This window comes from Poecilia mexicana, unplaced genomic scaffold (genome assembly GCF_051168715.1).
Source record: "Poecilia mexicana isolate PSO_F unplaced genomic scaffold, ASM5116871v1 scaffold_18, whole genome shotgun sequence".
NCBI lineage: Eukaryota > Metazoa > Chordata > Actinopteri > Cyprinodontiformes > Poeciliidae > Poecilia > Poecilia mexicana.
In genome coordinates, this window is record NW_028263387.1 from 7,828,685 (window position 1) to 7,848,098 (window position 19,414).

Sequence of the window (19,414 nt, forward strand, 5' to 3'; positions counted from 1 at the left end):
ACAATGATGTTGACTTGTGCTTTTTTCTTTCCTCCACCCTTCTCCCCAGCTTTCTCCCTCTTTTACGTCTCTGTGTCCATTACGTTGGAAATAAACTCAGAGAAATGTTTAAGACATTTCTGTATCAAGTGGCGCGTCATGGCGGAAGCTGTAATGCTCCGCTTGTGAAAGTGAAGCTGTTGGGCCTCATCTCGACACTCAAACAATTCTGAATGCCACAAAAAGTTAGCAAATGTAATAAATTATAGGTTTGATGTGCAAACACAATATTTCAACAGTGCAACAACTGCAGCCTGAGTTTAATTAAACTTTATAAAATCGCCACATTTTTGGTTGTGCTGCTTAAATTGCTTAAGAACATGGGCGTTTTAACCAGGTTAGTCAACAAGGCTGAAAACTGTTGAAATACTGAAATGCTGAGAAAAGTGGCACAGGGGTGACTTGCAAAAGCAGAGTCGTTGCAATTGCAAAATCCGTGTGTGTTTGTTTTAGGAGTGTGTGAGTGTGTGGTTTTAAGAGCTTCCCTCCTATCCATCATGCTAATGAAACTGAACTCCTCCTACACCTCTCCATCCACACTCACTCCCACTCGCCCTCCTCTCTCTCTCCATCACTCTCCCTTTGGGTTTAACTGTTTATGTAAAACTAAAAGTTAAAATAACCTTACTTGATGCACATGTTCTGTCCACACACACACAACACAGTCAGTGTGTTTTGACAGCGTTCCAGCTCGCTGAGGCTGTATTTGTTTAACAAAACGACTCGCTAAATTTAGACGCCACGTCCCTGAATGGGTTCTAAAAATGGACACCGGCCTGTATTAGTGTTGAGTACATTTTTCTTCCATGATAGTACTCACATGTTTAGTACATGCGCTGTAGTTTTCAGCCTGAACATCATTCCTTTAGGTTAAAGTCTCTAAAGAAATCCCTAAGAGCATCTTCTGTTTTCTCTCTGTGGGATGATTTTATGTAAGAGGAATAAAAGAAGAAGAAGAAAAAAAAGGCTATTCTTGCTTGATCATGTTTCTCCTGTTTCACTCTGAGGAACGATTGTTTGGAACCGCTGATCTGGCGTAACCGCGAGCGCTCTGTTCAGATGGCGGAGGTGTAACAAGAGGATTGTGGTGCGCGGATGAAATGTAGGCGGATTACTCCGAGAGCCGAGGTGGGAAAGCTGCGCTGCATTAACAGGGATGGTTACGGATCTTCGCCGCTGTATCACGTAACAGGGAGAGCGTTGTGTAACCGCGTCGTGAAGGAGGTGATACTCGCTCGCCGACCCTGAAACAATGATGTATCAGAAATCCTTTCGACGGCACAAAAACTCACTTTTAAGGGTTTGAAAATCTGCGTTTATGTCGAGTTTATTTCTCTAGAACGTTTCAGCAAGGAGGCAGTTCAAAGAGCTTTACACCATAAAAACACAACAGTCACTAATTTAGAAACATGCAGTAAACATTACATTTAACACACATCAAATATATTGATCAATGCTCCAGCTTCTACTAATCAAAAACAACAAGTGGTTTTCAGCCTTGATTTAAAGGAACTCAGTGTTTCAGCAGTTTTGCAGTTTTCTGGAAGCTTTTCCAGATTTTTGGAGCATAGAAGCTGAATGCTGCTTCTGGACTTTCTTAATCTATTTGTTGTTTTCCTAAATATTAAGTTGAAAATAATGACATTTAGTTTGGTGGCTAAAAATGACTGAGATTAGTATCTTTTATGCCACTGTCTTAAATAGAAAAATAATAAATTTGATCTGGGATACATGATGATTTAGTTCAGCTAAATGGAAACTTGAAATCTGCAGTGTTGCTACCAAGGCAGGGCCCCCAAGTCTTTGTGTTCTAGGGAAATCCTGTATTTTATGTCCTAAACACTAATTATTATTCCACTCCTAATTAACATAAAGCATATTTATGTATCAAAAGGCCTAGTTCAAGTCAAATGGTGGTGCAAAACCTTAAAGTGATGTAAAGGTTTTACTCTGCAGGTCTGTAAAGGTGATAAACATGCATAACTACAGTTGGTGCTACAAAGTATTAAGTAAGTAAGGTGGCTAAATGCAAGTACAGCCCACACTTTTCAGATTTTTACTTGCAAAAAATATATACATATGTATACTTCATTATTAAGAACTACATTTTGTTGGTCTATTACGTACGATTCCCATAAACTCCATAATTATTTGTGATTTTAACATGTAAAAAAAATGTGGAAACTTCGAGGGGTAATCATACGACATTACTGACTCACATTTAAATTTAGGCCAGCCATCTGAATTACAAGAAGAAAAAGAAGAAGAAGGAACAAACACAGATAGCAAGAGCAAGAACAAGGGATGTGGTTGAACATGAAAAGAAATGCAGGATAAAGGAGAAAAGCAGAAGAAAAGATGAAAAGACGCCCTGGAGTTCGCCACAGTGCGGTAACGACTCGGCGTCTTCCCTCCTTCCATCTGTGTTACAGGTGGGTGTAAGAGTGTGTGTTTGAGCCACAATGCCACACCTTCACGGTGCATCCCTGTGCATGCATGGGAGTGAGTGTGTGTGTGTGTGTGTGTGTGTGTTTCTCAGAGGAGCACCAGATTGCTGCACAGCACGCATGTGCAGACACACTGAGAGCAGACACAGAGAGAGAGAGGAGGTAACATTAAGATGGATGAAATGAATAACGTCAACGTTGTTCTTAATAAGGCTTAATGAGAAAATGCTTACATTGAATTTAAATTATGAGAATAAAAAAGGAGAAGTGGAAAAGGGTAGAAGTAGCAAAATGAAAAAAGAAAAAAAAACAAGAACAAAAAAAAACATGACAAGAGAGGAACAGACTAAGGGAGGGGAAAAATACCACAAGAGAGAAGTAGAAGAAAAAGGAACTCAAGGCAAAAACAAAGTGTGAGCACAGATGGGGATGTACCATATACAGTAACACTGTTTCTAGAATAGACTCGGTTTCTCAAACATAGACAAGTTCAGACCAAAATAGAATTTCTACAAAGAGTTTGCTGAGTGGTTAGTGGTGCACAAAGGATGATAAACACACATGGGTGTGTGCCTTTCTTTCTTTCTCTCTCTCTCTCTCTCTCTGTGCGTGTGTGCGTGTGTGTGTGTGTGTGTGGTTTTTCACACATGCAAACGAGTCAGCGATCCGTCTGTCTCTGATTCCTGCGTCTGTTCGTCAGACTGAAGGGAATCCTGCGCTCAGGCGACAGCAGCACTCAGCTGCACGCAAACACACGTTGTGGGGAATTTGTCATGATCTTATCATATGAACACACTTACTCATCTCTCATCTGCAGACTTGGTGCACGGCACACATGCACACACTGGAAAACCATACTGTAAAGTGGAGCTGATAGCAAAAATTCAAGCTGGAAGACTCCGCCCCCTCCGTTTGCCCATCGGTGTCATGGTCATCTCCGACCTCAGCGCTGGACCTCACCCCAATCATCAATCAAGCTCTGCATAAAAGGTTCCTCACCCAAGCCGTCAGCCGGTTCCCAGCTGCGTTCAATCCGTTCATCTGCATGCCACAACTTCTCAGCCAGCACGTCTCAGCTTCTCCACAGCTTCGTGATTCATTGTGGTATATCACTGCTGGCCTTCTTCCACCAGCTATGTTTCCACGTGTCATCTGTCACCTCAGATCGATTCCTCCTATCAGTGCCTCACCTTTTCTCGTGAACAGCATCCCTATTGGCTGACCACTTATATCCTATGAGTTTTCTTTCCTCTCAGCATTCTCCTCCTCCTGTCCCTCAAGTCAACTCACAGGTTTATGGTCCCACTATTCCCTTCTCTCACCTTAGGGCCTCGCCCCCGGCCTCGGCCCCCTTTTGGGGGGGAGAGCATCCCTAATCAGCGTTGGGGGTGTTCACACGAGATCACAGCTCAAATCTTCCGCTGGGGCCCAAGCACCAAGAACTGTTATTCATTCCTGTCATTAAATCTTTTAATTGTTCCTTTTTCTTCGTCTGAGTCTCTCCAGATTGAACTGCTTTTATCTACTGTATTTTTTACATGTATAGAAAAAAGGTAAAACATTTGACCCTAAAAATCTAAGCAATTTGGGATCGATTTATTATGAAAATCAAGAGATTACAGGAAAAAACTCATTAAGATTTTCTAGTTTCTGGTAGAAAACAAGCACCAGAAATCTTGTATTCACCGTGTAACAGTAAAATGATGAGATCAAAAGTATCTGTCTTTCCTTTTGCAATTATTTAAAAGATTTAATGTCTTCATGTTTTAAAGGGTAAAAAGCCCTCAACTAATCAATTCATGCCACTGAAACTCTTTAAGAACATTTCCTCTTTGAAAGATCTCATAGCAGCACCTACAACTCATTTAAAAACTGAAACTAAAGCTTACATTTTTTACTCTCTCTTTGCTTTAGGCACACATCTCAAGACAGAAAATATTCATCTCTGCACTAGACTTTATATCTAAGGGAGAAGCAATATGTCTGCTTTCTTTTGAAGGCCCTTGCTTGGAAATTTTGAATATTAGCTTATTTATGCAACACGCAAAACGTTTCTGAACGCTTACACTTTGTACTAGTAAGAAAAAATGATTAAAAAAAAACTTCTCAAATAACTTTGTTCTTTGCTCACACAACTTCTGACTGATTTGATCAACCAACTGGGAGCAATGTAGGAAGTATGTTACATTAGCTGGCTAAAGTACCTAGCTAAATTATCCAAACAAAACAGCTAGCCAAATTAGCCAACCAAATTAGCTAGCTAAACTGAGCTGGTCATTTCTCTGTGTTGTCAGGAAATTCAACACGTTAAAAAACAGATGAAAACATTCTCCTGTTTTGAACCGAAGTACAGACTGAGAAATGCTTTAAGAAGACATTTTACCTCATTCACATTTCACAGGATAAAAACAGTTAATCTTAATTTTGACATATTTAACAATATTTACCTTTGAACCTTATGATAAATATGTATGAGTTATTGCAAAAAAAGCTTTATTCATTCCTTGAGCGCATCAACAAACATCATGTTCACTGTTCGTTGCCGCAGGCTTGCTCAGATTAAGGGATTGTTGCAAAATCAATGACTGAATGCAAGTTTGTTGGTCCTTAGAAAGATCGTTTATGACTAATTCAGCAGAATTTCTACTCTGTGATATTATAAAAACATAAAGCCAAAGTGGAGAATGTATTTGAATCCAATTCTCTGTGAATGAAAAGTGCTGGTATGAAATGGACTGATTTGATTATATATATATATATAACTGGATTTGAACTGGCCGTTTCTAATCTTTTTTTGTAATAGTGAATGTTGACTAAAGGAAAATATAAAAAGACGACCTAAGACAAAAAACAGGGATTCAGTCGGGTCAGACCTTGAAGCGTGATGCTGGAGTGAAAAACCCCTGACTCCTGCATCTCTTACCTAAACAGGAAGTGTTGTACAAATTAAATCGACTGCAGTTGCTGTCCAAGCTTTTCCTCCATAAAAAAAGGAGACGGTGGCTGCTGCTCCTTCCAGCCCTGCACCTTGTTGACTGTCCCTATCTGGCTGTCGCACAGCCTGCTGCAGACACTCACTCAATCATCCTGCCAGCCTTAAATTCAAGCTGCAACCTGACTATTTCACCATGTTCTGTTTAATGTACCAATAATACACACCAATGCTGATTTAAACTCTCCATACTGTTTGCTCTGCAGCGATTTACTGCGTATGCAGCAAGGTAAATCAGGCTGACGTTTACTTCTGTGTGTGTATTTCCATGGTGGAATGGTTAGGCGAGCTACGCTGGTGTCGGTTTCACACACATCCTGTCACCTAGATTCTCATCCGCGTCTTGTTCTTTTCACCTCCTTCTGCCTCTGGATCTGCTCATCCTCGTCCCCTCTTTTGTTAGCGGTGTTATTCGATAAGTCTTTTGTTTAAACAATAGTGAGCTCCATCGACCCTGCTTTGTGTTTCAAAGGATGTGGCTTTTCTCTCGCAAAAGCCAGTTTCTTTCACCGATACCCTTTGTGCAATGAAAAGAATTATAAGGGTGGGTGCTGAGAGTGCATGGTTGCACATTAGGGGAAGATTGCATGTAATCTGGGTGTGTGTGAATGTATATGAGGCCAGCTTGGGTGAGCCTCCGTAGCGGCTTGTGGAATAAGTGTTTATAAGCAAGTGTTTAAAAGTGTAAGTGGGGCGGAAAACCGACACCATTACCGTATCCAACCCGCAGTGAACTATGGCATGTTGTGGGAACGCATGGATCAGAGTTGATGGGAAGATGTATGGAAGTAAATGCAGGGAAATTATGAAAGAAAATCTGCTAAATGCTTAAGACTCAAAGACATTACCCAAAAACTGTAATTATTGTGCAGAAACGGTTTACACCAATTTACCTTTTGGTTTGTAAAAGATTTTGAAAACTTTCTGCAGGTTTCACCAACTCTAATTTAAGACGTTTTAAGACCATAATAAATGGAATTTAAGACCTATTTATACTTATCAATGATAGACGTAAGAAAGGGAATGTTAGCAGCTAGTTAGCGGTAGCCTCAACCGTCTTGAGTGAAAGAACGCAACGAAGATGGCTGAGTACGACTCAGACATTCGCCTGACAGAAAAATCTCACGAGAAAAATAATACATAGAATATATGTAGTATATTATCCTGTCCAAACAAAATGTATGTCTTTTTATAATTAAATTAAGACATTTAAAGTCTCAATTTAAAATAAGACTTCTTAAAGATGTACGGACACCCTGCTAGCTAGCTAGCAAGAGCATGTTAGCAGTGACTTATAATGGCCTCAACTGCCTCCAGTCACAGAACATAAAGAAGTGAAAATAACAGAAAAGTCCTGCAAAGAAAAAAACTAAATAACAACAACAAAAAAACTGAATATTCGAGATTAAATGGTCCCGTCAAAAGAAAACCTAAAACCTGAGATTAAAAGCCAACTCACTTTTTAAAATTTATTTTTGAGGTCTTTATTTTAGATACAATAATTTGAGACTTTTTAAGGATATTTTAACTGTTTAGTCCATAATAATGTACATCATTGAGTTGCATTGACATATAAAATTCTGTTAAAACGCAGTAAACTCTGTGGTTCCAACATGACACAATGTCAAACAGTTCCAGGGATATTAATGTTTTTTTGAGGCACTATATTCATTACCAAGCTTCAAATGCCTAAAGAAATAGGACAGAATTGGAGTTATCGTCGTCTTCTGTGGAACCTGCCAATAAACCTAACTCTAATACGATTCACTGTCTGGCTCAGACTCAAGCTTGATGACTAAGAAGAGAGAGCTGCAGTGGCTGAGAGACACAAAAGGCAGAGTGAGCGGGACAGTGATGGAAATGGAGAGAGCTTGGCGTTTGTGGGGGTTCAAGTCGGGTAAGCGCTCGTTCCTAATATGATTATACATCGTGTTTTCCCTCCTCTCTCTCTTTCTCTCTCTTTTTTTTCCGCCAATGCCCTTGGCTCAAGTTACAAGGCGAAGAAGCATCGCTGCGAGTTTTAAATCCTCTGTCGGCTAACTGCGCCCAGTCAAAAAAAAAAAAAGAAGACAAGGAGAAGCGCTGCTGACTGAGGTCGAGGGGACGCTTAAACGAATAAAGAGATTGCATCAGCAATTAGAGCAAATGCACAGGCTGCGTCGAGGAAACTCTGCATTGAAGGGCTGGACTGAGCAGAGTCTGCGAGATAAAATCTGCCAACCTCAGCAGACGAAGCTGGATGAAAACAACAGGGCCCCATTTTATTCCATCCAGATGATGATGTGGGATGTGCTTCAAAGTAATTATGTTACAGAGGGGCAGACAACAGCAGAACGTAAAGAAGTTGGCAAGTAAGAGTTAGCGTAACATGAACAACCTGCATCGGTTGGTACAAACCAAACAGAAACACATCCAGGAAACAAAACGCCTGGGAATACGTTGTTTTTAAATTAAATCTGTCACAATGCTGAAAATTAAGAACTGTCCTTAATGACTGGAGGACATTTGGACAGTTTTCAGGACAAGTGCAAGGTTTCCCCTAGAAAACTTGCTAAGCCCGATTAAGCCCGATTCATCCAGAGGCCCGCTGTGATTTTGAGTTAAAAAATGTTTAAAGTTGACAGGAAATTTTAAAATATCACTCGATAATTATGTGTTATTGAATGATTGGAAGATTAACACCTGAACACCGACTATAAAATCTTAAAAAATGCAAACATTAAAAAAAACTTAAATAAATAAGCAATGCTTAGCCTGGTGTGAGCTCAAGTAAAGCCTGGTGGCCCGCCAGGCTTAAAATACACTGGAGGAAAACCTGCAAGTGTAATAAGTTCTTGTGATGTGGCTGAAAAATATTATTACATCCTGGATGAACCATGCATGTTTGCGACTTTTATTTTGGAGTAATAAAGGAAGTAGCTCCTAAGCTACAGAGATGACTAATAACGACAAATCGATTTGTCGTTATTAGTTTCCATCGTCGTAACAGAGGCTGAACTCTAGAACCAGTGCATCTTCATGGAAATGATGGACAATGACCTCCAATAATTCTGTAGGAAAAAAGCTAATTCACAGTTGCATTCATTCCCATTTTCACCCTCTGAAGGTCACATTCAGAGGGTCACATTCAGAGGGAAGAAGAAGGCAAACGCTTGCTTCTTCATGCATTTGCAAACTGAAACATTAATTTCTACCAAAAACTATTGCCCTTCTTTAGAGTCAATGCATTTTTCACCAGGAGGAAGAAACCGATAAAAGATGTGAGGGCAGTCTGCCTCCGATTGTCTCAGCTCCTCAATGTGAATCAATGAGTCGGTTAAGAAGCAAATCTTTTATAGCTACTGAGCTTTGCGCCGCACTCTTCAGTGACAAGGATCCATCTCTCACACATAACACTCATGCATGTAAAAATAGGACGAGCTGTTTTTAGAAGGGAAGCCACATCCTTTGAGTGGAGGCACCCTGACTCTGTGAACTACTATTCTCACCCTCTCTCTCTTTCTCTCTCTCTCTCTCTCTCTCTCAAATTTGCTCAAACCATTTCCAGTAAGAGTCACACTTACATCCGGGCGTTTTCGCTGCTGCATCTCAGTCTAGAAAACACACATTTTCTTGGGCGGTGCAAACATTTTACCAACTTATGACGAGAAGTTTTCTAATTTCAGCCTTTTTTTTTGCAAACAGTAGACGTTACGAATAGGGAAATGTTTTTTTTTTGTTTGTTTTTTTTTTAACATGGACATAAATGTACTGAATAACAAATTAATTTAACTCTGGACCACAGCCTACTTACATACAGCAATGGCTTCACAAGCTTAGTCGAACATGTAAAAACTTTAATTTGTTCAGTGCAATTAGCAAAAAAGCCAATGTAAAATAAAAAAAACTAAGAAACTGACAAACTTTCTATCAAATTGTTCAGAAAGTTAAACTAGGAATTCTAAATATAATGTAAAATAAATAATACAGCAACACAAAACATAGAATTACACTGAGTAGATGTGTCCTTATGGATCAGGTACATTGTCACTGATTAATGTCGATGCATCTCTATTTCTTAGCGCTCCTTTCAGTGTCAACCAGCATTTATAAACTCAGTTCATAAACAGCAACAACACTGTCTAGAAACAGACAGGCATTAAAATTCAGTTCAAAATCAGTTATCTAAAGCATTAACGTGTGGCAGAGGATCTCTAAAAGAAGGAGAGGTAATGAGGTCAGTGAGGTTTTTCTGTGCCAACTCTTAAATAACGTTGAAAGTCACTGTCCTATTAATTCAGTCCTAAACTAAGCAGACTATTCTAGGAAATTCAAACATAGCAGCCACGTTTTTAACCAGAACCTGATTAATGGGGTTATTACCTCAAACACACACAAAAATAACTTGCATGGTTGCTTTGGATGTATGGTCAGTTGTAAATGTTGCCTCATCTTATTCTAATTATTTAATAAAGCACAACCTGGCATTTAAGACTAAGTGCAAAAATGTTTTAAATTACTTTGTTGTACGATCAAAACGAAGCTAATCGGTTTTAGTTAGCGCCCAAATTTAGGCAACAGATTTCCCTTCGACGATGTTCCGAACAGACTTTTAGAAACGTGGCAGAATAAATGCGAATTTTTCATTCTTCTGAGAATGAAACATATAAATTAGCACATAAAGGAGGAAGTATCCCAAAGTAACTTTTGTAACTGAGGGGAAATGCATCAGTGGAAGCTTCTTCCTCTCTGCATTATTTAAATACTCACAAAAAAAACACACGGACGTTTTACCTCGACTGTCACTTCCAGTTTTTTTTTCTTCTTATGCTGCTGAATCAAACTTTAACTCACCATGTGCTGTTTTCAGTCAGGGAGAGTGATAGCAACTGGACATTGATGTTGTTTCATGCAGGACCAAGTCTGTCATGCACACACACACACACAAAAACTGGGGGAAAAAAGTTTGGTTTTTTTGCAAAGCAAGCTTCAGTCCAGAAGAGTAAACTGAATAAAGCAGAGAAGACTGATCTGACTGCTCAGGACAGCACGACCGCTAAAAGCAGCGTGTTTGTGTTTCTGCGACTCTGCGTTGTGGTGACTGTCTCACGCTTCCTGTTGAAGAGGTTTCAAGAGAGGCCGACAAAAAAAAAAAAAAAAAACAAGAGTCGGTCTATTTTTGGTCACAGATAGAGAGAAAAAGAAAGATGAAGTGATGGCGAAGCAAAGAAAAAAACCGAAACAAACATGATTTGCAATGAAATATAAAAAAGAAACAGAAAAAATAAGCGAAAACAGACAAAGCTTGGGAAACAGAAGCGCCCTGCGGTCAGTGGATGCATCTTCTGCTTTTTGTCTCGTTTTAAAGCCCGACAGTCGGTGGGGGGGACAAGCTGTAAAAGTGACGGCAGCAGAGCACCAGAGGAAATGCGGCATCTGCGTATCGTTAATAGAAACACGCTGCACTGACGTGGACAGCGTCGCGATGCGGGAAGTGGTAACGCAGCTTAAAATTAGAACACACACTTCTGAGCTCAAAGAGTTCGGTTTGGAGGATGTTATTGAGCAGATCTGTTGTTGTTGACCAGTTATCGGCCTTATCAGTGAATGCCTCTCTCTCTTTGCATATTCTTCACACACATGCATGTCGTATTTAATTAGCTAAATTTGCCACGTATGATTTGCACATCTACACAATTTTTTATGTCTTTTAATTGGTGTCTGAGGCACGAATGCTAGCCAAAGTGCAAGTCACATTTCAATCAATTTATGAACATTACAGCAATTAATTACTAAAATAATTATTAGTTGCAGCCCTAAATATACCTACCCAACATCAGTAATGTTTTGCACACAGTTTGTGAAACTGACAGAGAATAAAAACTCATTTTCTACTTTGTGACACAAAACCTCTAGATTTTTCTCAGTCCCTGCAAAACTTCATAGTTTAATAAATGACTGATGTAGTTTTTCTTGTTGTTGTTGTTGTTTTTTTTGTTGTTGTTTGTATCTCTGAATCTTACAATTCCCAATTCAAAAACAGTAGAAGGGTTGCTGTGGTGGCGCAGCACAACTCACATATCGAGGCCTTAGTCCTCAAGGTTCGATTCCCAGCCTGGTGACTTTTGCCACATGTCTTCCCCTTCTCTCATTACCCTTTTTCCTGCCAATTCACTATCAAATAAAGGCCACTAGAGTCAATAAAACCTCTAAAAAACAGAAAAAGCAGTGGGAAAACAGACAGAGCTACTCCAATGTTCATTGAATGTCAACAAATGTGCTGCACGGAGCACATTTAGCTTCAGCCAAATGAGTGCAAAATGGTGAAAACTCTGACCAAGTAGAGAAAAATGACAATAAAAACTGCAACTTAAGCAAATATCTGCACTCACAGGCATGTTGAGAGCATCAGGTGCCTGAGAGTCTCCGTCAGTAAGCCGACAGCATGAGGAGGGGAATCTGCACTGAAAACACATCCATCTTACGAATGCACAGATACAGTACAGAGAGACAGAGACCTCCCATTAACGAGAACGTACGTTTGGCACACCACCAGCTCCCCACACAAACACTGAAACCTAATTTTCCACTTGTGGTGGCACGCAAACACACGGTCGCAGCTTATTAAGATCTCAAATTATATCTAACTACACAAACACTGCTGATGAGATACTGCAGACTCCTCACCATTAGCACGTTTCCTAAGTGAGTGTTAGTTTGTTAGACACAGTCACTTCGGATTACTCCAGCTTTGTCTTTCTGTCTCCCAAGTACGTACACACACACACATACACGCACGCACACACACACACACACACACACGCACACACACACACACACACACACACACACACACACACACACACACACACACACACACACACACACACACACACACAAACACACTTTTCTTAATGGCCAGTTGCAGGCATCGGGTTTGCAGATACAAGGGGGAAAGGAGCGATAGGAGAATTAGGAGATGTAGAGAAAGGAGATCTGCAGGTTAGCTAAGGTAAGTACAGTTAACCAAAGGTCACCTTTCTGGCTGTGAGGCCAAAATTTCAATAAAGTCTCTGCAATGACTAAGCAAGAACAATGCTTGAGGATTTTATTTATAATATGAACCACTTTCCTGTCGCTACTGAGCCCCCAACGCTTGAACTTTGGTGACTCAAGTCCAGATTTGGTGCTGGGAAGGACGGGACAATCTTAGTCCACCTTGTTTTTCTAAAGTCCAGACTGCAGCTGAGTCACGGCAGGAACTTCCTTGAATGAACTCTACAAGGTGAATGAGTCAATTCCTTATCAAATTCTGAGCCGCCTGGAAAATCGTTTAATTTATCCTGTATAATCAACATACATTTGAAAAGCATACTGATAGTTTCTAATCATGAACATTAAAAGCTGATTCTGGTGTTTAGTTTATATATTTCCATCTAAACACCTCTGCTAATTTAAAGAAAAAGCCGTCTGGACATTTTGAAGAGATCTGTGTGGGTTTTTTTATGCTTAATCAAAGAAATTTAAACAACTTCCTGCTTTCTTTGCTGGTGGAGACCCCCCTCCTTCCTCTGAACGACTCATCCACAGGAAACCCCAAGGTTAAACTCGCAGAAACTAATTTGCGAGCCTGTAGTTCTTGAACACTTGTTGCTTGTTTTCAATGTGGCGAAAAAAAAAAACTGGAATCATTATTAACAGTGACACTGAGTGGGTCGCCTTAGCAGTAGTAATCCTACATTAATTCTCCCAGGGCACGTCAAAGATACTCAATTAAATTTGGATCGCAGCCATTTTGACAGGTGCCCTTGAGATTACAGCAGGACTAATAAGGTGCACCGATGGATGCAATCAGTCAAAAGTTTAACGTTCATAAAATAACCGCCAGCCTGTTAGCGTGTCCACACTCGCCTCGGAGGAATCCCAGCGCTCGTCTGCCTGAGGTGAAATTCACGAGTTTCTGACTGTAGAACATGCAGACGCTTCTGTTTTGTTAGTAGGCTGCTTCACAGATTAAGTAATACGTAATGATTGTGAACGGTCCTGAATTGTGCATGTACCGACAACGACACAATGAAGTAATTTTGAGCCAAAGAATCGTGCATCAGAAGCTGGGTTTCCAATCCAAATGAGCACAAAACTTTCTCAATACTCTGCGGATGTTGAAAAAACACAATTTCGTAATTGTCCTGTTTCTATTAAATAAGGAATGCAATTAAAATCACATGTGAAAAGTCAATAAACTTCAAAGCACTGACAGATAAAAATGGTTACATTTATGCTTTAGCCATGGTGCTAGTGCTCATTAGCATCAGAGGAAACATTGGCGTCTTACTGAGACATTGGCGCGAAAAGCTACTTAGCTGGTAGCTCCATTGTCCAAGGAGGCCAGTAGCTACTAATTAGCGCTTTGCTGCTGTATGCAAAGCGCTAATTAATTTGCAATTACTGGAAAAAATTGTTTCCATTGCAAGAACACTAATTTCAATACGGTTGAAAAAAAAAAAAAACACCTCATCCTACAGCAAAAACCTTTATTTGAAAAACTTTAATTTTTTTCTAAATTAAGTGAATTCAGGGTTTCCCCTCAGTGTATTATGAGCCTGGCAGGCCACCAGGCTTCACTTGGCTCCCCACCAGGCTAAGCACTGTTTGTTTATTATAAATAGGGTTTTTTTACACCAGTACCAGTGGCAGTAAAGACTGATTAAGCTAGGCTTATAGCTGACACTTTGAACTGGGTGTGCCGTACCGTTGGCCTTATGCTATTTTTTCCAAATTATGATGCCTGTTCTCCTCTACCACAAGACTTAACATGTTTTCTGGGGGAAACCCTGAAATTTATTTACGTAATTGTGATTTACGTAGGAACTTTCTTGAAAAATCTCAAAACTAACAGCTGTCTTTTTCTAAAGAGTGGCAACTTAAAGGAACTCCCTCCCTTCTGCACAGCTTGACTGACAGCTTGTAACAAAACATGGTGTATTGTGGAGATTAGGACTAACCTATGCTCTATAAACCATCACAGGATTTCTCACAACACATCCAAATGAGCTACAGGCACTGTATGACCCAATCTCCATCGTTTTGATATACTGACATTTTAAAACTGTGCTACACCTTAAAACTGGAAGCCTGATGTCTTTATACCTCATTTGTATTAAGTGCTTTAAGGAATAAACACACATCTCATTAATTCAGGCATCAATATTTTTGGCAGTGCTTATTGTCTTGCCTTCTTTAAAGCAACAATGTTCCCAATTGCTCTTATTGAAAAGACGCATCAAACAGTCCCTTTTGTGGGAGTACGAAGAAGAAAGCCCGAGTAAACAAAGGAAGCTGATGACAGCCATCATGATATCCATTATCTCTTAGTGCAGCTTTGGGTTTTGTCGAGCCAGCTTACACAGCGAGAGCATGACTATCGAGCTGTTTGAATTCCTTGATAGCGAGCTCCTCGGGGAGACTCGTCTCCCCACTGTGGAAACTAATTGAGATCCAACTAAGGATCAAGAATTGCATAAATGTGTCAGGAGTTTACTTCAACGTGACGAGCGGAAGCGAGTGAGGTTGCAGGCCGTCCTGTAGAGAAGAAGTCGTCGATAAAAGGTCATCAATAAGCCCGTGCAATAGGAGACGGCCACTAAAACGGCTTCCTGAACAGAAGAGTTGGAGAAAGCAACCACCATATTTCCCTAGCCTGAAGGATACAAGGTGTTTAGAGCAATTTTCGTCCCGTCGGAAATAGACCAAACGCCTCTTCAACATTCCTGCCAACCTGTTAGAATGGTAAATATAGGCATTAGAGCCTGGTGTTTGTTGCGCATATTTCTTACATAACTGACTCCAGATCTGTCTCTGTGGTACCTTCACCACTCTACCTCTTCCGCTTACTAATTTTCTCCCCTTTGTCCGTCTTACTCCCTCTCCCCGAGTCTTTTTCCATCTCTCCCTCTCACTGGTACTGACCCACATGCTACTGCAGCTGTATCACATCAAGCTGAGGGCATAAATGAAGGGACACACACACACACACCTACACACACACACACACACACACACACACACACAACAGTGGCCAACCCACACACTTGAGCATCTCTCCTTAAGCTGTTTGTCAGCAATGCTCCCCAAACACACACACACACACGCACACACACACACACACACACACACACACACACACACACACACACACACACACACACACACACACACATTTCCACCCATAGCTCATCCTCATCTCCATTGCGGTGAACACCCACACAGATATCAGCAACGGGAGTGAGATGCAGACATAAAAAGAGGAATCCACAGGAAGAGGAAAGGGGTAGGGGGTGTTACGTGTTGGTGACAGCTCAAAACGCCAGAAATATGACTGGTTACACAATCTGAAGGTGCGTTGCTATTTTCGACGAAAAACAGGGTTTGGTAAAGAAGCGGCAAAGAGTTTACTGCGTGCTCACGGCTAAATCGGATGATGTAATTTCTGAAGATAGATCTACACATCTTCCTTCTGTTTAAGCAAACTGGAATAAGAAGTTACACAGGTGAGTCTAGAGGACGAAACCTTAACCCAACACCAGGAAGGGACCGAGTGTGTCCCCAACGGCGCAAACTAGCCAACTCCGCAAAACCGAACAGAAATCACAAACGTGCTCTCAGTTCAATAAGAGCGAACCAAACAGGAGGAGGAGGAAAAGCAGAAGAGATGAGGAAAAAAAGACGAGTATAAAACCTTACATAATCGGGCCTGGAGGTAGGAAGGGACGGGAAAGAGAAGACAAAAAAGCTGCAACAAAATCACAGAGGTCACCCACAAATGTACTGCCTGAAAGCGCACAGTTGCTGCTAACTGTGACACAACTGGCATTTGACTGTAAAATCACAAAATTAAAGGAAGTTGTTGTTCTGTTGTGTTGATTTCTTTTTTCTTCGTGTGTTAGTTACTAAAGTTTTTTGAGTTTGACTTCAGGTGAATTTGTCGCTTCGACTATTTGTGCCCTTACTCTACTCTACATTTTTTTAAGGTTTCAGCTCATTTTCTGATTAAGTTTTTACCTCAACTTGTCTTAAAATAATTTGTTTTAATCTCTAGTGAATAGACAAAGCTATAAATCTACTTTCAGTAATAACTGACTGAATAAACTGAGCAAAGTACTTTATGTTGAGGTAATTTAATATATTGAAGTTTGGGGCTAGGCTTTGGTAGAAACCTCTTAGTTTACTTTAAAATTTCAACTTTAGAGCCAATCTAGTAGATTTTTCCAACTTTGCATTGGACATTCAGATCATTGCATTGTAAATCAAACAAACATTAAATGCTTCAAATCTTTTTTAAAGTATAATTAATTCAAAATTACATACTTGATTGGTTCAAAAGAAACCAATTTTAATAAAAACTAGACTTATTACACTTAAATTCTCAGTTGTTTTGTACAGTAAACTTGTTAGTTTCTGAAAATGCTCATAAATAGTTTAGAAAAAAAATCCAGCAAAATTAACTGTAGCATTTTTATCCCACAGTTTTGCAACAAAAGTTTGCAAGATCCTTTTCCTTTAAGAAAAAAAAAATCTAAACTACATAGTCACAATATCACTAATTTTGTCAAGAGTGTAAAGTTTTAGACAGTATCTGCAAAATAATATTAATTTGACATGTGGCAGTAAGAATTATTGGCTCCATTTTTGAGAGATAAACAAGCACAATGCAATTCATTTACATGTCCAACTAATCATAAAGCCAATCATAACACTACCTGACTTTGTTTTTAACAAAATATGATGAGGAGTAACATAACTTGACATATCATGTTGATTAACCTGTGGCCCAAAGCTCTGGTAATCCTCTACTGGTTAGAAACATGTACCTTCATATTAAATTGAACTTTAGATTGTTTAAACTGATGTTTTTGTCTTGTTACTGAGAGAGGAATGACTCAAAGTTGGGTGTTTTGTATTATTCGGTATCAGTGACATGTTTGAAACTAGAATACGAGGACAAAACCTCACGGTATTTCAGAAGAAAAGCATTTTCTAAGACGGGTCTGAACATGTCAGGTCTGTTCAGTCAGTCACACAAGGAAGGAAGAAATCAGTAGATAACAAGACGTCTGACTGACTTACAGTAATGTCGCTCTGCTTGACCCTTCTGACCTTTGACATGGAACATGTTGGATTTGGACATGTCAGCGTTTTGGAAATCTAATGACGAGATTCTTAGGGAAAAATGCAAAGTTAGCTTTAGCCTCACGAGAACAGCTAGCCCTAGTTAACAGCGCTAACTGCTAGCATAGCATCCTGAGTATCACGTACACAGAATGACAGTAAAACTACTTCAACAATTGCAGCTAGGCCTGTCACAATAACAGATTGTGATAAACAATAAACAGAACATTTTTCAGGTATTATATAGATAATGATAAAATTATGCACTCCACCCTCTCAAAGGCCAATAAATTTGAATTTTGTAAAGAACATCCAAAATAAAACATAAGAGCCAAAAATAATAAATGAAACTGAAACAAGAACAAAAACCACAGAAAAAATAGATGATGAACAAAGTTGATCTTCAAAACATATAAATCATCAGAATGTAAATTATTGAGCTCATTCTAAGTTATCGTGATTAATTACTTATTGCGACTCTTATATTATTAAAGAGAAATCTAAAACTAAATAAAATTGCAGTTGACACATCTGTAAGAAGCTGCTGTAAACCAGCATCTACTGTACATAAAATAAGCGCGCCTTCACTTCACACTGGACTTTTAGACGCTTTTTCGAAGGATTCAGAATCATTCCGAGATGCAGTACTACAATGACGGAAAATTATTTCCCATAAACATTAACGTGCATGTTTAACAGACAACTTATCAAGGTAATCAGCGCAGCTCATGTCCAATAACAGAAGCTGAGATTTCCCACTCAGATAAGGTTGCAGTTATGCATAGGGGAAGATTAAATAATCTAAAGTGCCTGCAGCGTTTTGTGAAAAGACGACGTGATGTTTGAACATGTGAGGAATGTGGTGAATTAACTATGGAACAAACTGGTGGAGCAACTTAAACAATAAGCAGTGACATATATGCTAAAGATTGAACTGCTTTCAATTTCACACTAAGCACTGACACTGCGCTATGAATGAATGTTTTATTCTGCTTAAATACGGAGTATTCTTGGGTTTATGGAAATACACATGCAAACGCTTTCCTGAGTTAAAACACAAGTTGAATCCTGACTGCTGTTTCATTTTTTCATGCTCTCTCTGTGTTTCTCTCTCGAGAAGGTTGATTAGATAACAAAAGCATTAGCAAAACTAAAATTAGAAGCTGTCACTGTTGCTCTGAGTGTTCGGCGAACAGGAGGACCTTCACAGCTGCACAGGAATCTGAGGTTTATTATCTAGAGAACAATAACTTAAAAAATAAATAAATCTGAAAATATTTTTATTTAATTTTTCTTCTATTTTGTTATTTTAATTCAGTGTTTCTCAACCCTGGTCCTCACCGCCCTCCTGCTCTGCATGTTTTAGATGTGCCTCTTTTCCAGAACAGCTGAATCAAATGATTGCATGACCATCAAGTACTGCAGGAGCCTGTTAATCACCCAGAGATACAATTCAGGTGTTTGGCAGAAGGGAAATACCTAAAACATGCAGCACAGGGGGGCGGTGAGGACCAGGGTTGAGAAACACTGGTCTAATTTATGACCGTTTTGGTTATGGCTCTGCAAGTGGGTTTTATCAAACGTGTTAAGCACAAAAAAAGCGTTAAGATCACAAGAACAGAGGCAAAAGAGACACAGGAAACGTGATGCTGGGGCTGGAGACGAAACACATCGACACCCTGAAATGGAGACCAGTGTGGTTTATGACATATTAGCATGTGCTAAGATAACCTAAAATGCTGACAAATGTATTAATTTATGCTCCTCTATTTCATTTCAATAAACCGTT

General features: G+C 39.6%; 1 protein-coding gene across 2 annotated transcripts in view; it reads right to left on the bottom strand.

The window, feature by feature from the left end:
- Window positions 1-19,414, bottom strand: part of LOC106926941 (diacylglycerol kinase delta) — a 75,607-nt gene that overhangs the window by 46,871 nt on the left and 9,322 nt on the right. Inside the window, exon 1 of one of the 2 annotated variants that reach the window (XM_088015828.1) lies at window positions 10,312-11,067. The exons of the other annotated variant lie outside the window; for it this stretch is intronic. Coding sequence (XP_087871954.1) covers window positions 10,312-10,314 — 3 coding nt within the window. The 5' untranslated portion in view covers window positions 10,315-11,067. Of the gene's footprint in view, window positions 1-10,311; window positions 11,068-19,414 lie in introns of those variants that run through there. 2 annotated transcript variants of the gene reach the window in all.